The sequence below is a fragment of the Zootermopsis nevadensis genome, unplaced genomic scaffold (genome assembly GCF_977971745.1).
Source record: "Zootermopsis nevadensis isolate Lab colony 2312 unplaced genomic scaffold, Znev_1.0 Znev_ptg000061l, whole genome shotgun sequence".
NCBI classification, from domain to species: domain Eukaryota; kingdom Metazoa; phylum Arthropoda; class Insecta; order Blattodea; family Termopsidae; genus Zootermopsis; species Zootermopsis nevadensis.
In genome coordinates, this window is record NW_028259192.1 from 4,760,677 (window position 1) to 4,779,711 (window position 19,035).

The 19,035-nt window shown below is 37.4% G+C and overlaps 3 protein-coding genes and 1 long non-coding RNA gene across 8 annotated transcripts in view; 2 read left to right on the forward strand and 2 right to left on the reverse strand.

Moving 5' to 3' along the window:
* Positions 1-19,035, reverse strand: part of LOC147871152 (uncharacterized) — a 299,440-nt gene that overhangs the window by 107,175 nt on the left and 173,230 nt on the right. The gene's annotated exons all lie outside the window — the stretch shown is intronic.
* Positions 45-4,577, forward strand: LOC147871153 (small integral membrane protein 12-A). 5 transcript variants are annotated; one of them, XM_087340682.1, is made up of 2 exons: positions 45-142; positions 3,884-4,577. In XM_087340682.1, exon 2 carries the CDS (start codon positions 3,893-3,895, stop codon positions 4,175-4,177), a length of 285 nt encoding a protein of 94 aa, XP_087196808.1. In that variant the 5' UTR covers positions 45-142; positions 3,884-3,892; the 3' UTR covers positions 4,178-4,577. The 5 variants fall into 5 exon arrangements, with proteins under 5 accessions (XP_087196808.1, XP_087196809.1, XP_087196811.1 ...); XM_087340683.1 differs by having other exon boundaries at positions 75-210; XM_087340685.1 differs by lacking the exon at positions 45-142 and adding an exon at positions 164-291.
* Positions 7,450-15,033, reverse strand: LOC110834307 (galactose mutarotase). Its single transcript, XM_087340664.1, has 7 exons — positions 14,741-15,033; positions 13,178-13,335; positions 11,858-12,067; positions 11,151-11,238; positions 10,266-10,407; positions 9,123-9,309; positions 7,450-8,009 (listed from the first exon to the last, which is right to left on the reverse strand). Exons 1-7 carry the CDS (start codon positions 15,000-15,002, stop codon positions 7,923-7,925), a joined length of 1,134 nt encoding a protein of 377 aa, XP_087196790.1. The 5' UTR covers positions 15,003-15,033; the 3' UTR covers positions 7,450-7,922.
* LOC110834324 (choline/ethanolamine kinase) overlaps positions 18,350-19,035 on the forward strand; it is a 72,244-nt gene continuing 71,558 nt past the window's right edge. The window contains exon 1 of the mRNA XM_022073355.2: positions 18,350-19,002. The gene's annotated coding sequence lies outside the window, so the exon portion shown is untranslated. The remainder of the gene's footprint in view (positions 19,003-19,035) is intronic.

Below are 19,035 nucleotides of genomic sequence, written 5' to 3' on the forward strand. Positions count from 1 at the left end.
AAGCCACGTACACTTAACCCTTTCACTATGTGGTTCATCTGTGCTTCAACAGACAAAGTTTTTGTCATCTGTGAACGCTGTCACATTCTGTGTGTTAATCTGTGGTTGCAATAGTGAAGGGCAAGTGCGTACGACTGGCTATGTATGTATATGTAATCCATTGATCCATGTGTTAAGTGATAATCTGGAGATTTGTAGTCTTATTTTCAAGTATGTCACTTTTTCTCTATGAATAAAAGGCTATTTGTTGCGAAATATGCCCAAATTATTTGCATACTATGCGTTAAAGTGGTATGTCCATGTTAAAAATTTCCGTGTACACTGATATTTATGTTCGTTTCTATATGTGTATAGATTAAGTGGCATGGCTCATATTGCGGCCGGCGTATTTTCAAGATTTTGCCTTTTATTTGCCACATTAACATATGGTCGCTTTTCTATAGCTTGATGCCTAGTTATTTATAGGAGAGGGTATCCTTCTTCATAATGGTAGTGAATTTAGTCTTCGGTTTGAAGTTTTGCTCCTTTTGAAACCACAGTGTATGTTCTGGCATTATCTATATGCATATAATTTTACTCTGCCCAAATCAAATTTCACATGCCCTAAAAATATAATGCACTCAGGCAATTGTTTACTACACTGTCAAAACAAACCTTCATAGATTTTAGGGTAAAGCTGGTCATTGGTTTAGGTCATGGCCTAATTGCAGAAGACAAGGGTAGAAATTAAATATAATTCAAATTATAAAACATATCAAACTGGGGCATTGTAAACAGGGAATTACTCAAGGTTTAATATGTGGTCCTCTTCATTTCCCTTTTACATATCAATGATGTTTCCCCAACCACGATTTCTGGATCCAAGCCAAAACTCCTCACTGATGATACTAATACATTAATTATCCTGGTTGTGACTTCTACAAAATCCATTAATGATGTCTTGCTTACCTGCACAAATGGTTTAAAACCAATAAACCCCCACTAGATTTTGACAACAAACAGTAAAACATATATTTAAGTTTAAGTTATAGTAATGAAACAATTTAAGAAGTATTTACATATTAATTTCTTGGCTTAAAAATTAATAATGACTTAAATAAGATAAAACACGTTGAAAATATTATCCCCAAATTACAAAGTAATGCGTTTCTGTGAGAACAGTCATACCTTTCTTAAAAATAGGTACTTTGAAATTACTTTACTTTGGTTATCTTCTGGGGAAATTCACAGGTAGAAAAAGAGTATTAACACCCAGAAAAAGAAATCATTAGAATAGTGACATTTGTTACAAAAAAAATCGTGTGTAGGAAACTGTTTAAGAAATGTAACATACTTCTCTTTGGAAGTGAATTCACACTGTCATTCATTGTGAACAGCATAGAGAAGTTTCAGATAAATTCTGACATGCACAGAGGCATAAATATGACCTCCATATACTGAATGCTAAGCTCACTAGTTAGCAGAAAGGCGCTTATTATGCTAGGATAAAGTTAATCAATAATCAAACATTACAGGTTTAAATCATGAAATAAAATTGTTTAAGCTAGCACTGAAAGATTATCTCCTGTCTCACTTCTGCTTTATAGATAAATTTACTTAAACTGAAAACTACTAAATATTCTAAAGATTTATGTAAATAGCTGTAGCATGTACAGTATATAGTTACTCCACCTATTATTCTCAGACTCACTAAGGCTTCGTTATCACTGTTTGGGGCTTTCGCTGAAAAAGGGGACTCTGCTCCATTCAGTGGGCTCATATCACACAGGGTTTACCCCCAGCAGTAGATCTGCTATACCTTGGTCACCCCATAGTATTCCACACCAGAGCACCCCACCACCATCACTGTTGGGGACTCAGCCCTATCCAACAGTCTCGTTCCACATAGGGTTTACCCCTATCTGTGGATCTTCTACACCTGGGTCACCCCATGGGCACACTAATTGGGCTCCCATGGGATACTCCACTGTGATCTCTGTTAGGGGCTATGCCTACCCAGCAGGCAAGTATACTCAAATGGTATACGATGTCTATACCATATTTCATCCAAATCCATCAAGTTGTTCTCATGTCGGCAGATAGACAGCACCAGCCTTATGTGCATTCTTTTCATGCACATCATGCAAAGAATGCTGAAGTCAGGCTTCCACTTCGTTTCTGTAAACATTTTGAGTAGTTTTGTTCTTTTCATACCATTTTTCTGTTTTCCTCACTGTTCCATCTGAATCCTTTTGACGTAAATACATCTATATGGAGGGGTCATTCAGCAAAAAGTGAACAGTGTGTAAATATGGACCAACAGCAATGGTGTGATTGCATGCATTATTATGTTACCTAAGAAACGTCATCTGTATACTCGGCATTGTTGTGTTACATTACTGCCGTCAACAATCCGCTTTCGTTATTGCGGAAAGAGCTGAGCTGTGAACCGGTTGTAAAAGAAGTGCATCGTAGACTAGATAATTTTGTGCTGGTAAAAGCGTTTTAGAATATCACAAGTACTTATCTTATATATACATTACATTTCATTACATTACAGAGATGTATTTACGTCAGATTCTCCGGAACCATGGTTCCACTGTCAACTTTTTCATATTTGTATGAAATTTGATATGAAAGATCCATGGTGAAACTTTTCAGCAGAATATTAATTTTGAAGATGATTGTCTTCTGGGATGTTGTGTTATGTGATATGGTAGATATTGACCAATGTTTCAGAGGTGCTCACATCAGTCAATATCTACCAGAATATGTAGAGCAACATCCCAAGACAGCTATCTTTATACTCATCACTGTGAGCACCAGATATCTTAACAGAATATTAATTTTGGCTCCTATCCCCTCTACTAGCACTTATCTTTGAGTCTGACTTTTAATTAACACACATTTCAATCCTCAAGGATTCAACCACATGAAAGTGAAGATAAAATCCAACATTCAGAGTCATAATCTTCCTCCATCAGCAGGCTCAGTGTGTAGAAAAGTCCATATGTCTCTGTTGTATATCTAGTCCAAATGTTGTCTCTTACTAGTGGGCAGACTCAGATTTGAGTGGTCTCCCATCCACCTTGATTGTATCAGCCAGAAAAATCTGCACTGGTAGAACATTGCATTGAATTAGACAATCAGTCAGATTTCATATCAAGATACTATTAACAACATCTGATCACACACACAGAGAAGTGACAGAAATTTGGTTACACCTGCGTAACTCAAATTAAGAAGAAGGCCTCAAACTAAGCAGCAAGGAACTATTGCAAGGCGGGAGAGAAAGTCACCCTAATGATAAAGAGTGATCAGGTTTCTAAAACACTGGTTTTAACTCAACTTTGATTAAACTGATCACCTGAGAGGGTTTTAGTGCATTTATTTGCCCTGAAAGTTTCATATCTTTCAAAAACTTCTTCTTCTTCTATGGCTCTCCAGTCCGTATTCGGTCCATGGCCTCCTCAATTCTCCTCTTCCATTCGGTCCTCTGTTAGGTCCGTCTGTCCGAGGCTTTGATTGAGGTTTCAAAACATCTTCCTTTTTACGGTGCAAGGTTGTTAGCCTTGCGACCAACCCCCAACCTGAAGGACAAGGGTACCTGTCTTAGTCTGACCTCTCCCCCTCGACCAATCTGGCTAGGGAGGCCCTACCAATAGCTGTGCTACCACCAGCATAGCTCTTGGGATCACTGAGGTGCTGAAGCCCCTTCTCCACGACAAGGTGCAGGTACCATTAAGTGGGGCTTTCAAAAACTTATAAATGTTAATACAACCGTACAAGCAACACAAATCCATAAAACATGGCTGTTGATAGCTCTGTATTGACAGAATTAAAAGAATCTAGGGAAACAAGAACAGTATCAGTTCTCTGGGAAGAATGAATTTCATTGTTTCAGATGTAAAGAATGCTGCCTGTTGTCTTCGCCTTTCTACGACGGTATGTTCCATTTATCACATTGCCTTTTGCTGCAGTGGTTGGTATCATTGGGTACAATCTGGAGGGCATGCTGTCTGATAAATATACACCATATCAAAAGAGTATAGAGGGCAAGAGGGAAGACAGATTACTTGAAGAGAGTTTAGCCAAAGATGTTACGAAAGTGGACAGTTTGAAAGAGAAGAAATTTGTGCCTCGTTCAGTATTTGAGAAAAATGTTTCACCATCTCTACAGAATACTGAAACAAAATAAACATAGATTTGCCATTCCCCACACTGTAACATATTATATATTGGGGCTGTGCTCACTTCTTTGAACATTGTGCTTAGGTAATGCTGAATTTTACAAAAGTATAACTTTTAAAGCTGATTTTATACTAGTAAATGGTTTATATTTTTGATGGGCAATGGCATAAAGTTGTTATATCACATGTAATGTATCATGCTGCTGATTATTATACCTAGTTTGTACCAGTTCCTATTGTAATGTTAACTGTGCACAATGAAACTGATAAAACAGTTCTGAAAGCAAAGAAACATGAGAAGTCATGCCACTGTCTGACAGTACTAATTGCTGATATGCATCATTACAGTACAGAGCCCACTGAGGTTGTATAAACATTAGAATTAATAAATTGAAATTAGTAAGACTTTTTCTGAGCCCTTTGAGTGCTTTTAAAAGACAGTTTATCAGGATCAAGCTCGGAAAGGGTTTGAGGTTCTTATAGCAGTGAGTCTGGAGATGGTTTTCTTCTGGGTGCCACAACCCAGAAGACTGTCAGACTCAAAGGGAATGGTTAGATTGGTCATGCCGAAACCTCACCTGAAATTTTGCTCATCTACAGAGCCCATCTAGTAATGATTGTACACAAAATTTCAGCTGCTGATGCGCTGTGCAAGGGTACGAAAAAATTGCTCAAAGTTGGTATGTATATTTAAAATTCGCTCCGCCGCGCATGCGCGTGACAGCAGCGCGCCATTCACCGGTACATTGCAGCGGAGGGCGTGGGTCAGGCGCTGGTGAGAAGGCAGCGAAAGACTTGAGAAATGTCTCTCTTACACACATACACGCGCGCGCGTAGTTTATTGAATAAGTAAGTACACAAGAACCATTTATGTGTATATAATACGCAGGTGTTTTATATGCAGCTTTGTGGAAGCAATGCACCGAAACAATAGATTGTTTACTCATCCATAGCTACTATGTACATGTACTAATATACAGTAAAACCTCTCAAGTTGGACACCCCTATATATTGGACACTTTTAATTGGAGCCGGAGAATATCCTATAATTTTACATGTCCACAATACCCTATATCTTGGACACCCCTTTTGTTGTAAGTTGGACAGGTTCATGCACTTAGGCTTCAATACTTTTCAGGGAAACGTGTACAGTTAAATATTTTGTTGTTTTAAATTATTGACTGATGAGTGTCTTCTGTCTGGAGGATTAGCCTATGGTTTAGGGGGTAAGAGACATGAACCCATCGTTGAAATGCAATGAAGGTGTTTAGTTATTCTTTCTTTGAACCCTCCACTGAACTACGAAATTGCAGATACAGTTTTAACTTCACCAGCACTGCGCTTGGATTTGAGTTCAATCTTTGTTAACAGAAACTGGATTTTCTTTTTGTGACAGGGAAGGGAAAATTGATGGAATTAACTTTATAAAATTTCATTGAGTCTGGGGTGTAATGTGCAATGAATGGGAATGGGTTTGAAAAGATCATTGTTGTTGCTACTTTTGACGGGTATTTCTCCAGTATATTTTATATTAGGAATCAAGCAGAGCTCGCAGAATGCGCACAAATAAATAATGTACAAAATTATGCACTATAATTGTGACAGAAATGTGAAGCATCAATGGAATGTTTGAAGCAAATATTCAGTTTGGCTGTAATATTGCGTCCTTCATAGACCTGCATTGCAAGTCGCAAAACGTTTACAGCCTTCCACATTGCATTGAGAGATCTGGTAATGTCACTAAAACACCTCCTCTACTATGCGCAAACTACAATAGTTAAGCTTCTAGCTCCCCGGAGACTAATCTTTCACTGCCCTCTCAGCGCCTGGCCCACGCCCTCCGTTGCAATGTACCGGTGAATGGCGCGCTGCTGTCACGCGCATGCGCGGAGGAGCGAATTTTAAATATACATACCAACTTTGAGCAATTTTTTCGCACCCTTGCACAGCGCATCAGCAGCTGAAATTTTGTGTAAAATCATTACTAGATGGGCTCTGTAGATGAGCAAAATTTCAGGTGAGGTTTCGGCATGACCAACCTAACCATTCCCTCAGTGGCATACACTGAGATTCTTTTGTGTTCTTCACGTCACATATCAGGCGTTAACATCGGCAGTTCTGGCGAATGATTTAGGGGCTGATGAAAGGCAAGTGTGATGGTAAGATTTCCAGTTTCCTTCTCTTTCCAACAAGAAACAATTTGGTGGTGAAACAGTGACAGTCACTTTGATTACATACAGCACACAATAAACATACTGTCTTTCATAGATATGAAGATGTGATCGATTACAAGACACGTTCATGATTTAGTAACAGGTTTTCAGGAAAGAAGTATGAATATTACAGTAGGAACTATCAATATTCAAACATAAAACTTCTTTGTATTAATATTTAAAAATCTTCATTGTTGCTATCTTTGTGTTTGCTTTTTCATGACTAGTGTAATGGACATGAAGATTTTTCTTGTACTGTGGTCATACAATATAATCTTTCAACATCGGTTCTTAGATGCCATCAAATGTAAGATGCACCCTGATTTCAGAAACTTTAAAATGAGGAAAAGTGTATCTTAAAATTGAAGAAATATGGTATATTCCAGACACAGAATGCTTGGATCACAATAGTATATACACTCGTGGATGTTGAAGCACTTACACAAACTAATTTACATTAAATTGATTTGTCATATGAAATTGGAAAGAAATATGTTTGCTTGTAGGATTTGAGGTTTTCAGGGTGGTGAGTCTGAAGATGGCTGTCATCTGGGTTATTGCACCATGTAGTCTGGTAGAAGTTTACCTGTGCAATGACAATGATCTTCATTGTAATTCTAATTTAAAAAAAACTACAAATGGAGATGAATCTGTTTTGATCCTTAGTTATTTCTAAAGATGGGGACTAGCTCTGTTGATTCACACCAACAGGGGTTTTAGATGAGGATGGAGACAGACTCCATTGTTTGAAACATAATTTGTTTAATTAACATCAGATGATGGATAATGTTCAAGAAATTTGTCATTGTGATTATACACCAGTCACATAACTTACAATCTAGTATCACCTTTGGTTGATTAAGGATTGCTGTACACAGATAAGAATTCATAGGCAGATCACTGGATTGATTGCTGTGCAGTTGGAAGTTCACAGGTGAGTAAACAATATTTACAAACTGTGATTGCTGATGACTTTGTCCAGTTGTTCACGTAGAAGCAGTGCTTTGTTTGACATGGATTTGAAATATCTGTGTTTGTCAAGGTGGAAGGTTTTAACAATGATCAGACACAATGGAATGGATTGTAATTTCAAAATTATTGTACATTTCTTTCATTCACAGAAGTAAAGCCAGCAATTCATCTGAACAAGAAAAAGTTTGTTGTTACAGAACACAAATGTTTATCACTATTCTCAATTCACATAGAAACCAACCACTGAGCTAGTTTACAGCTTCACAACATATATCTCTAATATTTAATTTATTGTTATCCACCCATCTGTATCAAGATCTCCCAAATGATCTCTTTCTGTGAGGTTTTCTGACAAATTGTGTATGCATTTAATGTTTTTCCCTGACAATACTGGGATGTCCCATTTTATGAAAGAATTATTTTCTCCCAAGAAAGTTTTGTAACATGTACAATAAAGATTAAATATATTGTGTAAAAATGATTCACAATATCATGAATTACAACTCATATGATATAAGGTAGATGAAAACATTAATTCTTAATGATACTTGATGTTGCTACATCTTGTTTACTTCTCACCAGTAGTACCAAATTTGTAGATGGTTATGTGTGAATAGATGGTGCCAGGGTTTAAAATACTGCTGGGGAAATTTGGCTGCAAAGACAAAACAGTGTATATGATTGATTAAATCAGCAGCTTGGAAGCTGACGAAGGTAAGCACACCAGTTAGACATATTTGGCTTGCTGAAATTTACAATTTAATATTTTATTGTTTGTTGCTTTGCTCAGTATACGTATATAATTTGTTATTAAATTACAGAATTGTTGTATGCAATGAACTGAGAAGGATATAGGAGGAATATTACCACTTGCCTGGAAGGACTGAAATTATCACAAAAATTAGTCAGTTTGCTGCTCTCTGGACCAAACCTGAGACCTCTCAGACATGAAGCAAGAAATGTAAGTACAACAGCATTCCATTCAGTGTGACTGATGTGAGGTTACAAGACTGAGGCATTAACCTCTCTTGCCAAAGGTCTCATGTTCAAATAACAGAATTTGTTATGGTAATTTTTGCATGGCTCTCTTGAACTTCTGACAAAGCCCTAACTGAGTTAATGTGCAAAATACCATGTACTCACTGTCATTCAGAGACCAATTCAGGGAATAGGCTTTATTATCTGCCAAATTTTATATCTGTGAAAGTATACAGGCACTGCAATCCTCTTTCAGAATGACAATACATTGCTAATTAGTTAGGAGAAATATGCATAAATAATGTATGTATAGTGATGTAAATTCCCTGTAGTACATCATTTGGTTTGAGAAAATTAGCAAGTATTTGTCTATGGAGTCAATAAATCCACCAGCATGCCTTCAACAGACAACTATTGCTTTAACTTTTATGAGAAGGAATTACTTTAACCTCAAAGTTTGTAAGATTTTCCCACTTCTCAAATTCTGTGTTTTCATATATTTATGTACATATTTGTTGTTCTAACCTTGCTTCACTTGACAAACTGTTGTATAGTTTGGTTTTAATAGTATTTATAGATTCCTACACTCCACATGATAGAACCTATTTTATTTGACTGACATTTTGTATGGTTTCCCTTGGCATGCAAAGGAAATCACTCTTTTCTGATCCAAAGACATTTGGCATGAGATGCTAATGACTTTGATCTCCATAAGAGATCTTATCTTATGAATATAGACTTTATGGTGTTTATGAAGAAAGAATGCATTAAACAGTATTCGGACACCTACGTGGTTAACAGCATCTGGATAATTCTGTGTTTCAAGGGAAAATGACCCATACTGGTGATAGTTGACTCTGCCTTTGCCAATCAGATCGTCAGATCCTGCCTGGGGCAGATTGTTTCCTGTATAGAACTGAACTCCTGGTTGATCTGAGTAGATTTCCAGGTAACGTCCTGATTCAGGGTGTACAACTCTGAAATTATATGAGGTGAAGGCTTAAAATTGTTTTCCTTGAACATTAATTTCTTCATTAGATAACAAATTTCCCATTAAAAGTTACCTCCTTTTATTAGCATTATGTTATACCTCTTGTTATGATGTAATTGAACTGTCTGTATAGAATTCAAAAGCCTAGCATTACCAGTGTGTAAAGACCTGAATTTTCTTGTTTTTTAATTGTAGAAATAGATTTTTAGTGCTGTTATAATATTATTTTACAAGGGGGAACCATGTAAGTCAACATTTTTTTAATAGAGTTTGCTCTTTGTATCATATGAGAGCCTCATATCAAATTTTATATGTAGCAGTCGCTTTCAAAAGATGGTTTTGCTAGTTTTAGAATTCAAGTATCCATGATCTTCCATTTGTATCTAGTTTTGCCAAACGTGATATTTGGTTTTATATATCTGTGATTTTTATTTGTGTACAATAATTCAGTCGCTTCAGCACAAAGAGATTTACATTTGCTGGAGGGAAGGCTGTAATGACAACCAAAACCAATTTTATAGTTTACAGATCATTGTTGCAGTGTGTCTGTAACTTAGGCGTACTTATTATTTGTATTTAATGAAGAAACAGGCAACTTAGACTTTACTGAGAGTTAACAGCAGTTGAAGTTCCCAGTCTTCAATTCAAGTGTTTTTCAGGAATATAGCCCGCATTATTTACAAGGGATTACTGTATACTGATTGAATTAAGCAGCCAAAAATTGGTATCATTCTTTCCCATTAAAAATTCAAAGAATTCATTCACCATCTTACTTTCTAATATAATCAGATAAATATATTGTCTTCACATTAATGCTAAATGCTATTGACTTCTAGCATTCTAAGAATAAACTGAATTTACTGCCACTGTGTCATGTTGCTCCACACACCATGTAAACTGTACAACTGGTGAATCACAGAAAGGAATTTTAATTTTGTTTACCTGGACACTAAAACAGGATTACTGTATCTGTCTATGTTTATACAGTAGTTGTTGTCATAACCACCTCTCTTTTGTATCAGTGGACCCACTTGACGTGGAGTCCGAAAGTCCAGATCTGTATCAGCAACAGATGCTAGTTCTCCTGAAACAGAGACATTTCTTCAACAAAAGTGCACTTACATAGTGTGTGATATCAGTAAAGCATCATTCCACTAATGCTTAGATGTTTCCAAAGAGTCCATTCAAGTCTGACATAACATGCCGGACTTTACAGTCGGTCGGGAGTTGTTAGTCTCCACTCAACCCCAAGCTGGAGGACCATTATTTATCAGCTGTATGCATTTCCTTATTCATTATATTCACAGCCACATTATATTCTCCATATGCAGCCTGATGTGGGATGCATCATAAATCAGCTCTTCTCTGAATGAAAATCTCTTCATTTACAGTCCGTACCAAAATTTATCTGCCTTGAAGTGAATTTTTATGTAAATTAGGTACTTTTGATTCCCAGTTAACATGAATGTCTACACGTGTTTTTAAATACATTTCAGTGAACATCGAGTATAGCACAAGATGTTTCAGATGAGTTACAGCATGTGATAAGATTAATATTTCAAGTTGCATTTTCATTTTACAATACAATTTTATAATAACCATCGTATATTTATTGAATGTGCTTATATAAAATGTGACACACCACACACTTGCTAGTTTTGTTAATACTTTCTACTGCTAAATTTCACGACGCAGTATGTGATTTTGTTATATACATCACCATATTATTTCATGAGATGGAAAGTGTGATATGAGGAGAAACACGATCGTATCTGAATAATTGGTTAAATACACGTGATGTAGATCAAGTGTGTGCTTTTGTATTACCAGTTGGTATGCTCTGGTTGTTTGTAACCGTGTACTGATCTGCATTAATATATACCACATGTTGGAATAGTCCATCAGATCCAGAAGCCTGCAACAACAAATGATTAATTCTAAATATCATTAGTATTTCACATATGGCAAACATGCCCATGAAATAATTAAATGTAGACATGAAAAATGCACTTTAGAGATAATTATGTTTGTCATAAGGCTTCAAGTTATACATTAATAAGACGAAGCAGTTTGTATTACAGCAGTCAGGTTTTGCTATATTATCCATAGTTATGCATGGGTTTGAAACTTGGCCTATTAATCTGAGGGAAGATGCAATGATTTTTAGCCAGTATCGACATAGCTTGCCATGTGACATTTTTCTTTTAGTTGCTATGATGACTTCAGACCTGAGGTTGTTTGAGATCAAGTGCTGAGTAGAATATTGCACTTGTACAAAAGATATCCATATACTGTGACTCTTAAAAGACATCTGAAAGACTGGCACAAGTAGGTTACAGCATGACATGACTTGTATGTGCTCATGTATAGTCGGAGAGAAATAATTGAATTGCAACCATCAATAAATATTTTAATATGGACTGTGTGACATTTGAAGCACTCTGTATAAGATATAGTACTGCTTGATCGTGAAGTGCTTAATTCAGTCTCTAACATAAATGTCATCTGTGTAGAAAGAGCAAGAAGACGCTTACCTGACCGGCCAAGTTGAAATATGCGTGGTTTGCGATGTTAATGGGTGTGGGTTTTGTGGTGGTGGCTTTTACTTTGAAGATCAGCTCATTTTCAGGCGTGAGCTCATATGTGACTTGTGTGAGGACAGTTCCTGGGAATCCTTCCTCACCATCCACACTGACATAACTGAGGGTAAGCTTTTTATTGTGTAGGTATGAGTCCCACACAACCTGGTAGCATGGATTTTCTGCATTAACCATTTATATAAATATGTTCTGTAGTCACATGTACAATCTGAGAAATGACTTAAAAACTATGTTGTCTGCTGCATTTTCCAGATAGTTATTTACTTGCAAATGTGTATGTAGATTCCATGTTCGCAAGCCTCTCTATTAACCTTTGAAGCAATTAACCTGTTTTCATTAATCACTTCCCTGATTAATTTATTTTTTCTGAAAATATGGTCCCAACATTTTTTTATATCACATTTGGAATATACCCCAAAAAATTAAATGATTTATGTCTTTTGATAGAAAATATTTAATTGTACTGTACAAAATTTTCTTTATCAATTGTAGTTATTGTTATCCCAAGTTATCTCATATCAACATATCGGTCACATAAAACATTTATTTATTTTTACAGATTCATAGAGATGATTTATGATTAACACTTCTTGAAATGTTAACCGTACTTTTTCCATGCATTAAAAATTATTTATCCTGACAGATCATTATGCCATATAATTATCTGTATTATGTAAAAAGCGATTTCAAATTTGCTTGTGCTCTGTTTAAATTAGAATATAGACCTCACAGTAAACATCCAAATAATATAACACATAGTACACATTATTTTTCATTGTTCTTCTGTAATGACATGTTTTTGAGGGAAGGAAATGAAAGTACAAAAGGGATACAGGAAATTAATAAGTAGGGAGAGAAATAATGACAGGACAGACAAATTAAAAGAATGGGAAAGTAAGATGGGAAGTAGGTAAAATTAAAAAAATACAAATGGAAGGAAGATAGAAGGTGAGAGATGAAGACATGACAGAAATAATTACATGTTAACTTTCTGCACTAGTTACTAAATAACTTCCCTGGTTCCCTGTATAGATGTAGTGCTTAGAGGGAAGTAGGCATTCTTGAAAATTCTAGTTAAAAATAACATAATTATATGATCTGTAAACAATGTAATCTCAGTTGCCTGCACTGAGTTAATCACATCCTAGCTCTAAATATTACAGCAAGTTTATGATCTCTAGGGTCTAATCCCTTCATCATAAAGAGCATAGTTTGAAAATGTTTTAAATCAGTTTTCAATTTCACTGTACATACTTTGTCAAAACCTCTCAGTCCCCCATGCAACTGATTTGGGCCCATATTTGGTGTCACATTATATTGAACTCCATTGAGAGTGAATTTTGCACCTCCAATTCTGTTTGCCACTCGCCCAAGAACAGCGCCAAAATATGGGTCGTTCTGCTGGAGGTATCCTGATGAAGGAAATGAACAACTAATTACAATTTCTAAGGAAAAAAACTCCACAAATGATAGATGGAAGGACTAAGATCTGAAAAGATGGATGAAAATTTGGGGGGTTATAAGGCGATTTAGCGCTGAATCAGATATTATAATTATTATGAATGAGAATTTTGGAGGGTAATGAGAAGCAGTAGTCATGTTTTTTCTGAAGGTACTATCCCAGGATGGACTGTCAGAATGTTCATTTATGTACACCAGTTCTCGCACAAGGGTAATTAGCTCCCTTCGCAAACCTTCAGGACTACGTTCTCCTTCCAATTAACTTCTGAAAATGATTACTATTTATTAGTAGGAATATAAATTCTGCATGTATAATTTCAGAGTTATTTCACACTGTAAAGAAGAACATGATAATGAATATGCAGTTTGTTACGTCACTACACACACATCACGATACAAAGTATTGTTGGCGGCATAATGGAAGGCTTCAAACACAGACTTATTCTTTCATATTCTCTCTTTGTAATTTTAGACACTAATTGTTCTGTTTTATGCTATTCCTCATTATTTTTTATTCATGTAGTTGTTGCCTCCCACCAATTATTGCTGCCTTAGGCGACCATGTAGTTTGCCTAGTGGTTAAATCGGCTGTGTCGAATACAAAGTAGCTTAAGTAATGGATTTATTTGACTCTGCAAAGGGTCCAATGACTGGATCTATTGGACACTGTAATGTAAAGTTCGGCAGTTTTTGGCCTCAAACACCATGGCCGTCATCCCGCACCCTCCTTATTCGCCGGATTTAGCTCCGTGTGACTTCTTCCTCTTCCCAAAGATGAAAATTCAGCTAAAGGGAAGGAGATTTGAGACGATAGAAGAGATTCAGGCAGAATCGCAGATGGTGCTTGACAGGCTGACAAAGAAAGGTTTCCAGGGATGCTTCCAGGCTTGGCAGCGGCGCTGGGATCGTTGTGTTCACTCCCAGGGGAACTACTTCGAGGGTGATGGATGAATTTAATACCTGAGATAAGTGTACGGGTTCTTTTATAGGCGCAGTCTTGAAACTTTCCGATCGCACCTCGTATATACGTATAGTTTTTTGTACAGCAAGGTTAGCGTATATGGAATGCCAAGTGTCAAGTTGCAATGAATGCGCAAGGCAGTCGAGAAAGTTACATGGTGTCTTTATCTATCCATTTACCATATGATTTATCCAGTGTCAGTGATCATGCTAGGAAAAGCCAGCAGGTCTTTATTTCATTTCTTTCGCTGACTCTATACTTGCATAATATCTTATAACAAATTAATAATGTTGATAACTAAAAATCCTGGGTCACCTCATCCCACGAGGATTCCCAGTCAGAATTCTGAGGTCGATACTAAATAAACTACAAATCTAACTAATAAGATGACAAACCTTCAAAGTTGTCGAACCCAAGGACGACATCCTGGACCTCCCCGTGCACATCAGGCACCCTTATGACCGAGATCCTGCCTCCGTACGTAATGATTTTGGCAGTCATATTGTTCGCATTGGAAAATGTGTACCTTTTGACGATCTGCTTATCTAGTGTCCCATATTCATCCTCTACCACTGTCACGCCTTCGGCGCTCACCGATTCCGCATTCAGCGTCACGGTGACGCAGAAAATAATTACCACCGCACTCCACAGCAGCATGTCGTCTGTTGCATTGGCCTCCAGGTGTCAAGAGTTCTTATAGTTTCGTACAGCCTTGGAGGTGGGGAAAGTTAAGCGTTGTACCGAGACGGAAAATATCAGGCGGCAGGGATGACGTGCTTCTCGTGAAGGTTAAGTACCTCGTTCTAACAATACGCCACGCAGGCTTTCGCGATAATGTTGGTATAGCTCCATGTATTATTACAGTTTTTTATTTTATTTAGTGTTCTGTATGACGACAGGTCCATATGAACAGGATCCTTCCATCCTTTTCTCGGACTGGGACCTGTTCATATACGTTCTTGGCAGATGATCCAGAAGTGGTTTGCCATTGCCTTCTTCTGTGTGTGAATGGAGTAATTGTTGGGATGCCACGGAGAAACCGGGGAAGCCCCCGGAGGAAAACTCCGTGTTGCCTAGACCACGGCCTTGCCCAACACAAGTTATAAATTCGGGCACCGCCGGGAATCGAACCCGAGACCCCAGGATTACAAGGCCAGCGTTCTAACCGCTAGACCACCTCATCTTATTATTATTTAGTGTTCTGTCTGACGATAGGTCCATATGAACAGGATCCTTCCATCCTTTTCTCGGACTGGGACCTGTTCATATACGTTCTTGGCAGATGATCCAGAAGTGGTTTGCCATTGCCTTCTTCTGTGTGTGAACGGAGTAATTGTTGGGATGCCACGGAGAAACCGGGGAAGCCCCCGGAGGAAAACTCCGTGACGCCTAGACCACGGCCTTGCCCAACATAAGTTATAAATTCGGGCACCGCCGGGAATTGAACCCGGGACCCCAGGATTACAAGGCCAGCGTTCTAACCGCTAGACCACCGTGGCGGCAGTATTCTTACAGTACGCGACTGTAATCTTGAGATTTGCAAGGAATGCAGGAAGTCCGAAGCGTTAAAGGCAGACGCTATCTTTCTTCCTTCACCTCACTCCGCAAGTCTCAAGATTACAGTCGCGGACTATAGTCTTGGGCACTGGGTGGGTTGAATGGTCAGCTTGACACCCCGGCCGATATGTTAATTTTGTGCACATAATTGCAAATAATACACAATAAAACTTTCTTAAATTATCCAAATCAATTGTAATAGTTTCATATACTATTGCTTTTAAAGACAAACAGAATAAAACTAATTCCAGGCGTTCCGTTACGTCGTAGAGGAAGTTTATTCTTGAAAAGCTCTTCACACTAAAAGCAATTTTTGTGGTTAACACGTGAAGAAACCCTCAGCATTTTCCCTGGAAGAATCTAATTTATTCACATGTTTCAGAGACTAACCTGTATTCCATTTTTATTTTTGTGTGCAGTATGTTACTGAAAGGTTGTGTTATTTGGAAAACCAGACTCTCATAGAGACGAAATCTTTAGATTTATAGTGAACTACTGACTGTAGCGAAAAGGTCTAAAGCGTAAGATGGATTATGAAAATGAAAAGCTTTAGCTGTAACATAGGCTATTTGAGGTAATAAGGTAACGTTTCTTTAACTAACATAACCAAAATATACTGGCAGAAAAAGTATTTTTGTGTGTTTTGATTGTGGTCTTGTCCTCACATGGACTCTGGTGTTGAAGGCAGAGCCAGTCTCCATAACGTTGGTTGTTAGCTCCAGAGAATTTATTGCATGTATTCGCCGTGAAAGCGTCAAAGCTAGCCAAACGTAAGTAGAGTGATGTTACTGACGCGCAAGACAGCTACGACGACGACGAACCTTTCGACTCATAGCAGAAAGATGATAAATGATCCTGTTCTGCATTATATACCAGCGGCGGCGAGACAATGCACAAGAACCACGTATTCTTCTCTGGATTGGTTTCTAGTTGTAAATGAACACCGTTCCATTGCCACCGTGTCATTAAATACCTTAGTAAACACCTGCTTCCTTTTTTACATTGTTCCTTTCCTCTCTGTCTTTTGTTATCATTTCCACGACAATGTCGTAAGCGTTTGCCCCCAGCATATGCCGGTTTCTTGTCAGCATAAACCTGGGAATCCCATTCTTCGCAAACGTGTTTCATTTGGTGTCGTAACCTTGAGAAACATGCGTATGCCTATGTGGGAAGATAATATTAAAGTGGACTAGAATTGTGGTGGGATCCTCTAAATATAATAACGAATGTTTTGTTTACGTAAAAGACGTGGAATTTCTAGACCAGCTGAGTGACCATTAGCTTCTCAATGACTCTGCTCCATGCAATTGTTGCTATAACCCGATTTAAGTCTTGTCTTCTTATATTTCAGAGGGGCGTATGGGACATCACGACGCAGAAAAGGGGGCAAATATCCATGCTCAAGCTGAATTCGAACTACAGACCCCGTGTTTGAGTAGCCCAACACCGTAACAGGCTTTGATCTGACAACAAAAATAATATGTAAATTAGTTACTTGGATTTTGAAACTGAAACACGTAATCCGATATGTTTCAGTTTTTTTGTTCGAACTATTAATTTACGCTTTTGTCGGTACTCGCTTCAGTGTGAATCCCACAGCCTTTATTTTAATTATAATTTTTTGTTTCACTGCACAGTCGATCAATGACAGGTAATGGGAGTAATAGTCGACCGCCTGCTTCTCCCCCCAATCTTAAAAATATTTATTTTAAAAATCATTTATTGCATGTAATAATGTCTTTTATGCAGGGAAGAATATTAAAATTTACATTTAAAGGAAAGAGATGCATGGGATAAGGCAGAAGAAGGTGGTTTAGTCAATTGCTAGAAGACGAAGCGATGAAGACCTGGCTATAATCGTAAAATGAATACTTTTCGACTATCGACCCTAAAAAATTGAAATACTGGGAGAAGGAGACGATACAGAGGGTTTAGCTTGCTAGATTAATCAATACATATGAACAGATCGATGTGGGAAATCGCGTGTGATAAAGGGATGACGTATTTTAAGATTATCGATATAAAGCGAATTTCTTGTTTTACTGATCGATGTTGATGTTAAACACAGTAAAAGGTTTACTTTGATGAATAGTGGTCGTATGTGATAATTTATATGTATTTAGAGGCGAGTGACGACACAGACTAAATTAAAATTTCAGTTAAACTATGAATTTTGGAAGAAATAAATTGTAAATTATGCTCATATACTTCTTTGTGTAGACTGCTATATTTTTTATTACTACGCGGTTCATCGAAATGAATTTCACATCGGCATTAATTATCTGGATCTAATGTTACCATCTGTGAACCTACATCTTAAATATAAGACTCAGAACTTCTATGATAAAGTTAATTTGTTACGACGGCAGTTTTGTCTTATGTTGCTGAAAATCGTGAGGTAACCTAACATTTCTTAACAGTTCGGTAGATAAGCCATGTTGTGTTGCATGGCTACAAATGTTGATTGGACGAGTGACTTACGTAAATTTCCGTTGTTGTTACTTGTTGGAAGGTTGCATTATGAAATTTTTTATGCAGATTTCTCAACTTAATGACGCTCGTTTATCAGTTCAGATTATTTACAGTCGAATGAGAAATGACTGTGATAATGATTAATGAATTGGTTAAGGTGGGATAATCGATCATGGCTTATACAAAGTACGGAATTTCATTGCAGGTACAGAGGAAAAGTACGGGAAACCTAATTCAGGGTAGTGGGTTGTAGATCGACATTTTAACCGGAAACAACAGATTTGATTCAGTAATGCGACATTCGGTGTGGATGAGCATGGTGATGCACGGTGAATTGAAGAGTGCGTTCGTGCCCTATTTTATACTAATATCCCACGCAGAGGAATACCACAACAAACTTAAAAAGCCTGTGTTATGGTCAAAATTTTATATAGACATATTTACAGTACTGATTAAATGTGTTAGTGCTGAAACAACGTTCCTGTTATCTGTGCTTTGGTTTCCTAAGAAAATTGGTCCTTTAAAATGGAGATGCTTGAAATATGTATCAAGTGTTTAGTGGATGAGCATTCTGTGAGGTGATTCAGAGAAGCACGGCCATCTGGAAACTAGGAGACAGCAAAGAAAGGTAAGTCAGTTTTTTTATCGTTTGCTGAAGCTG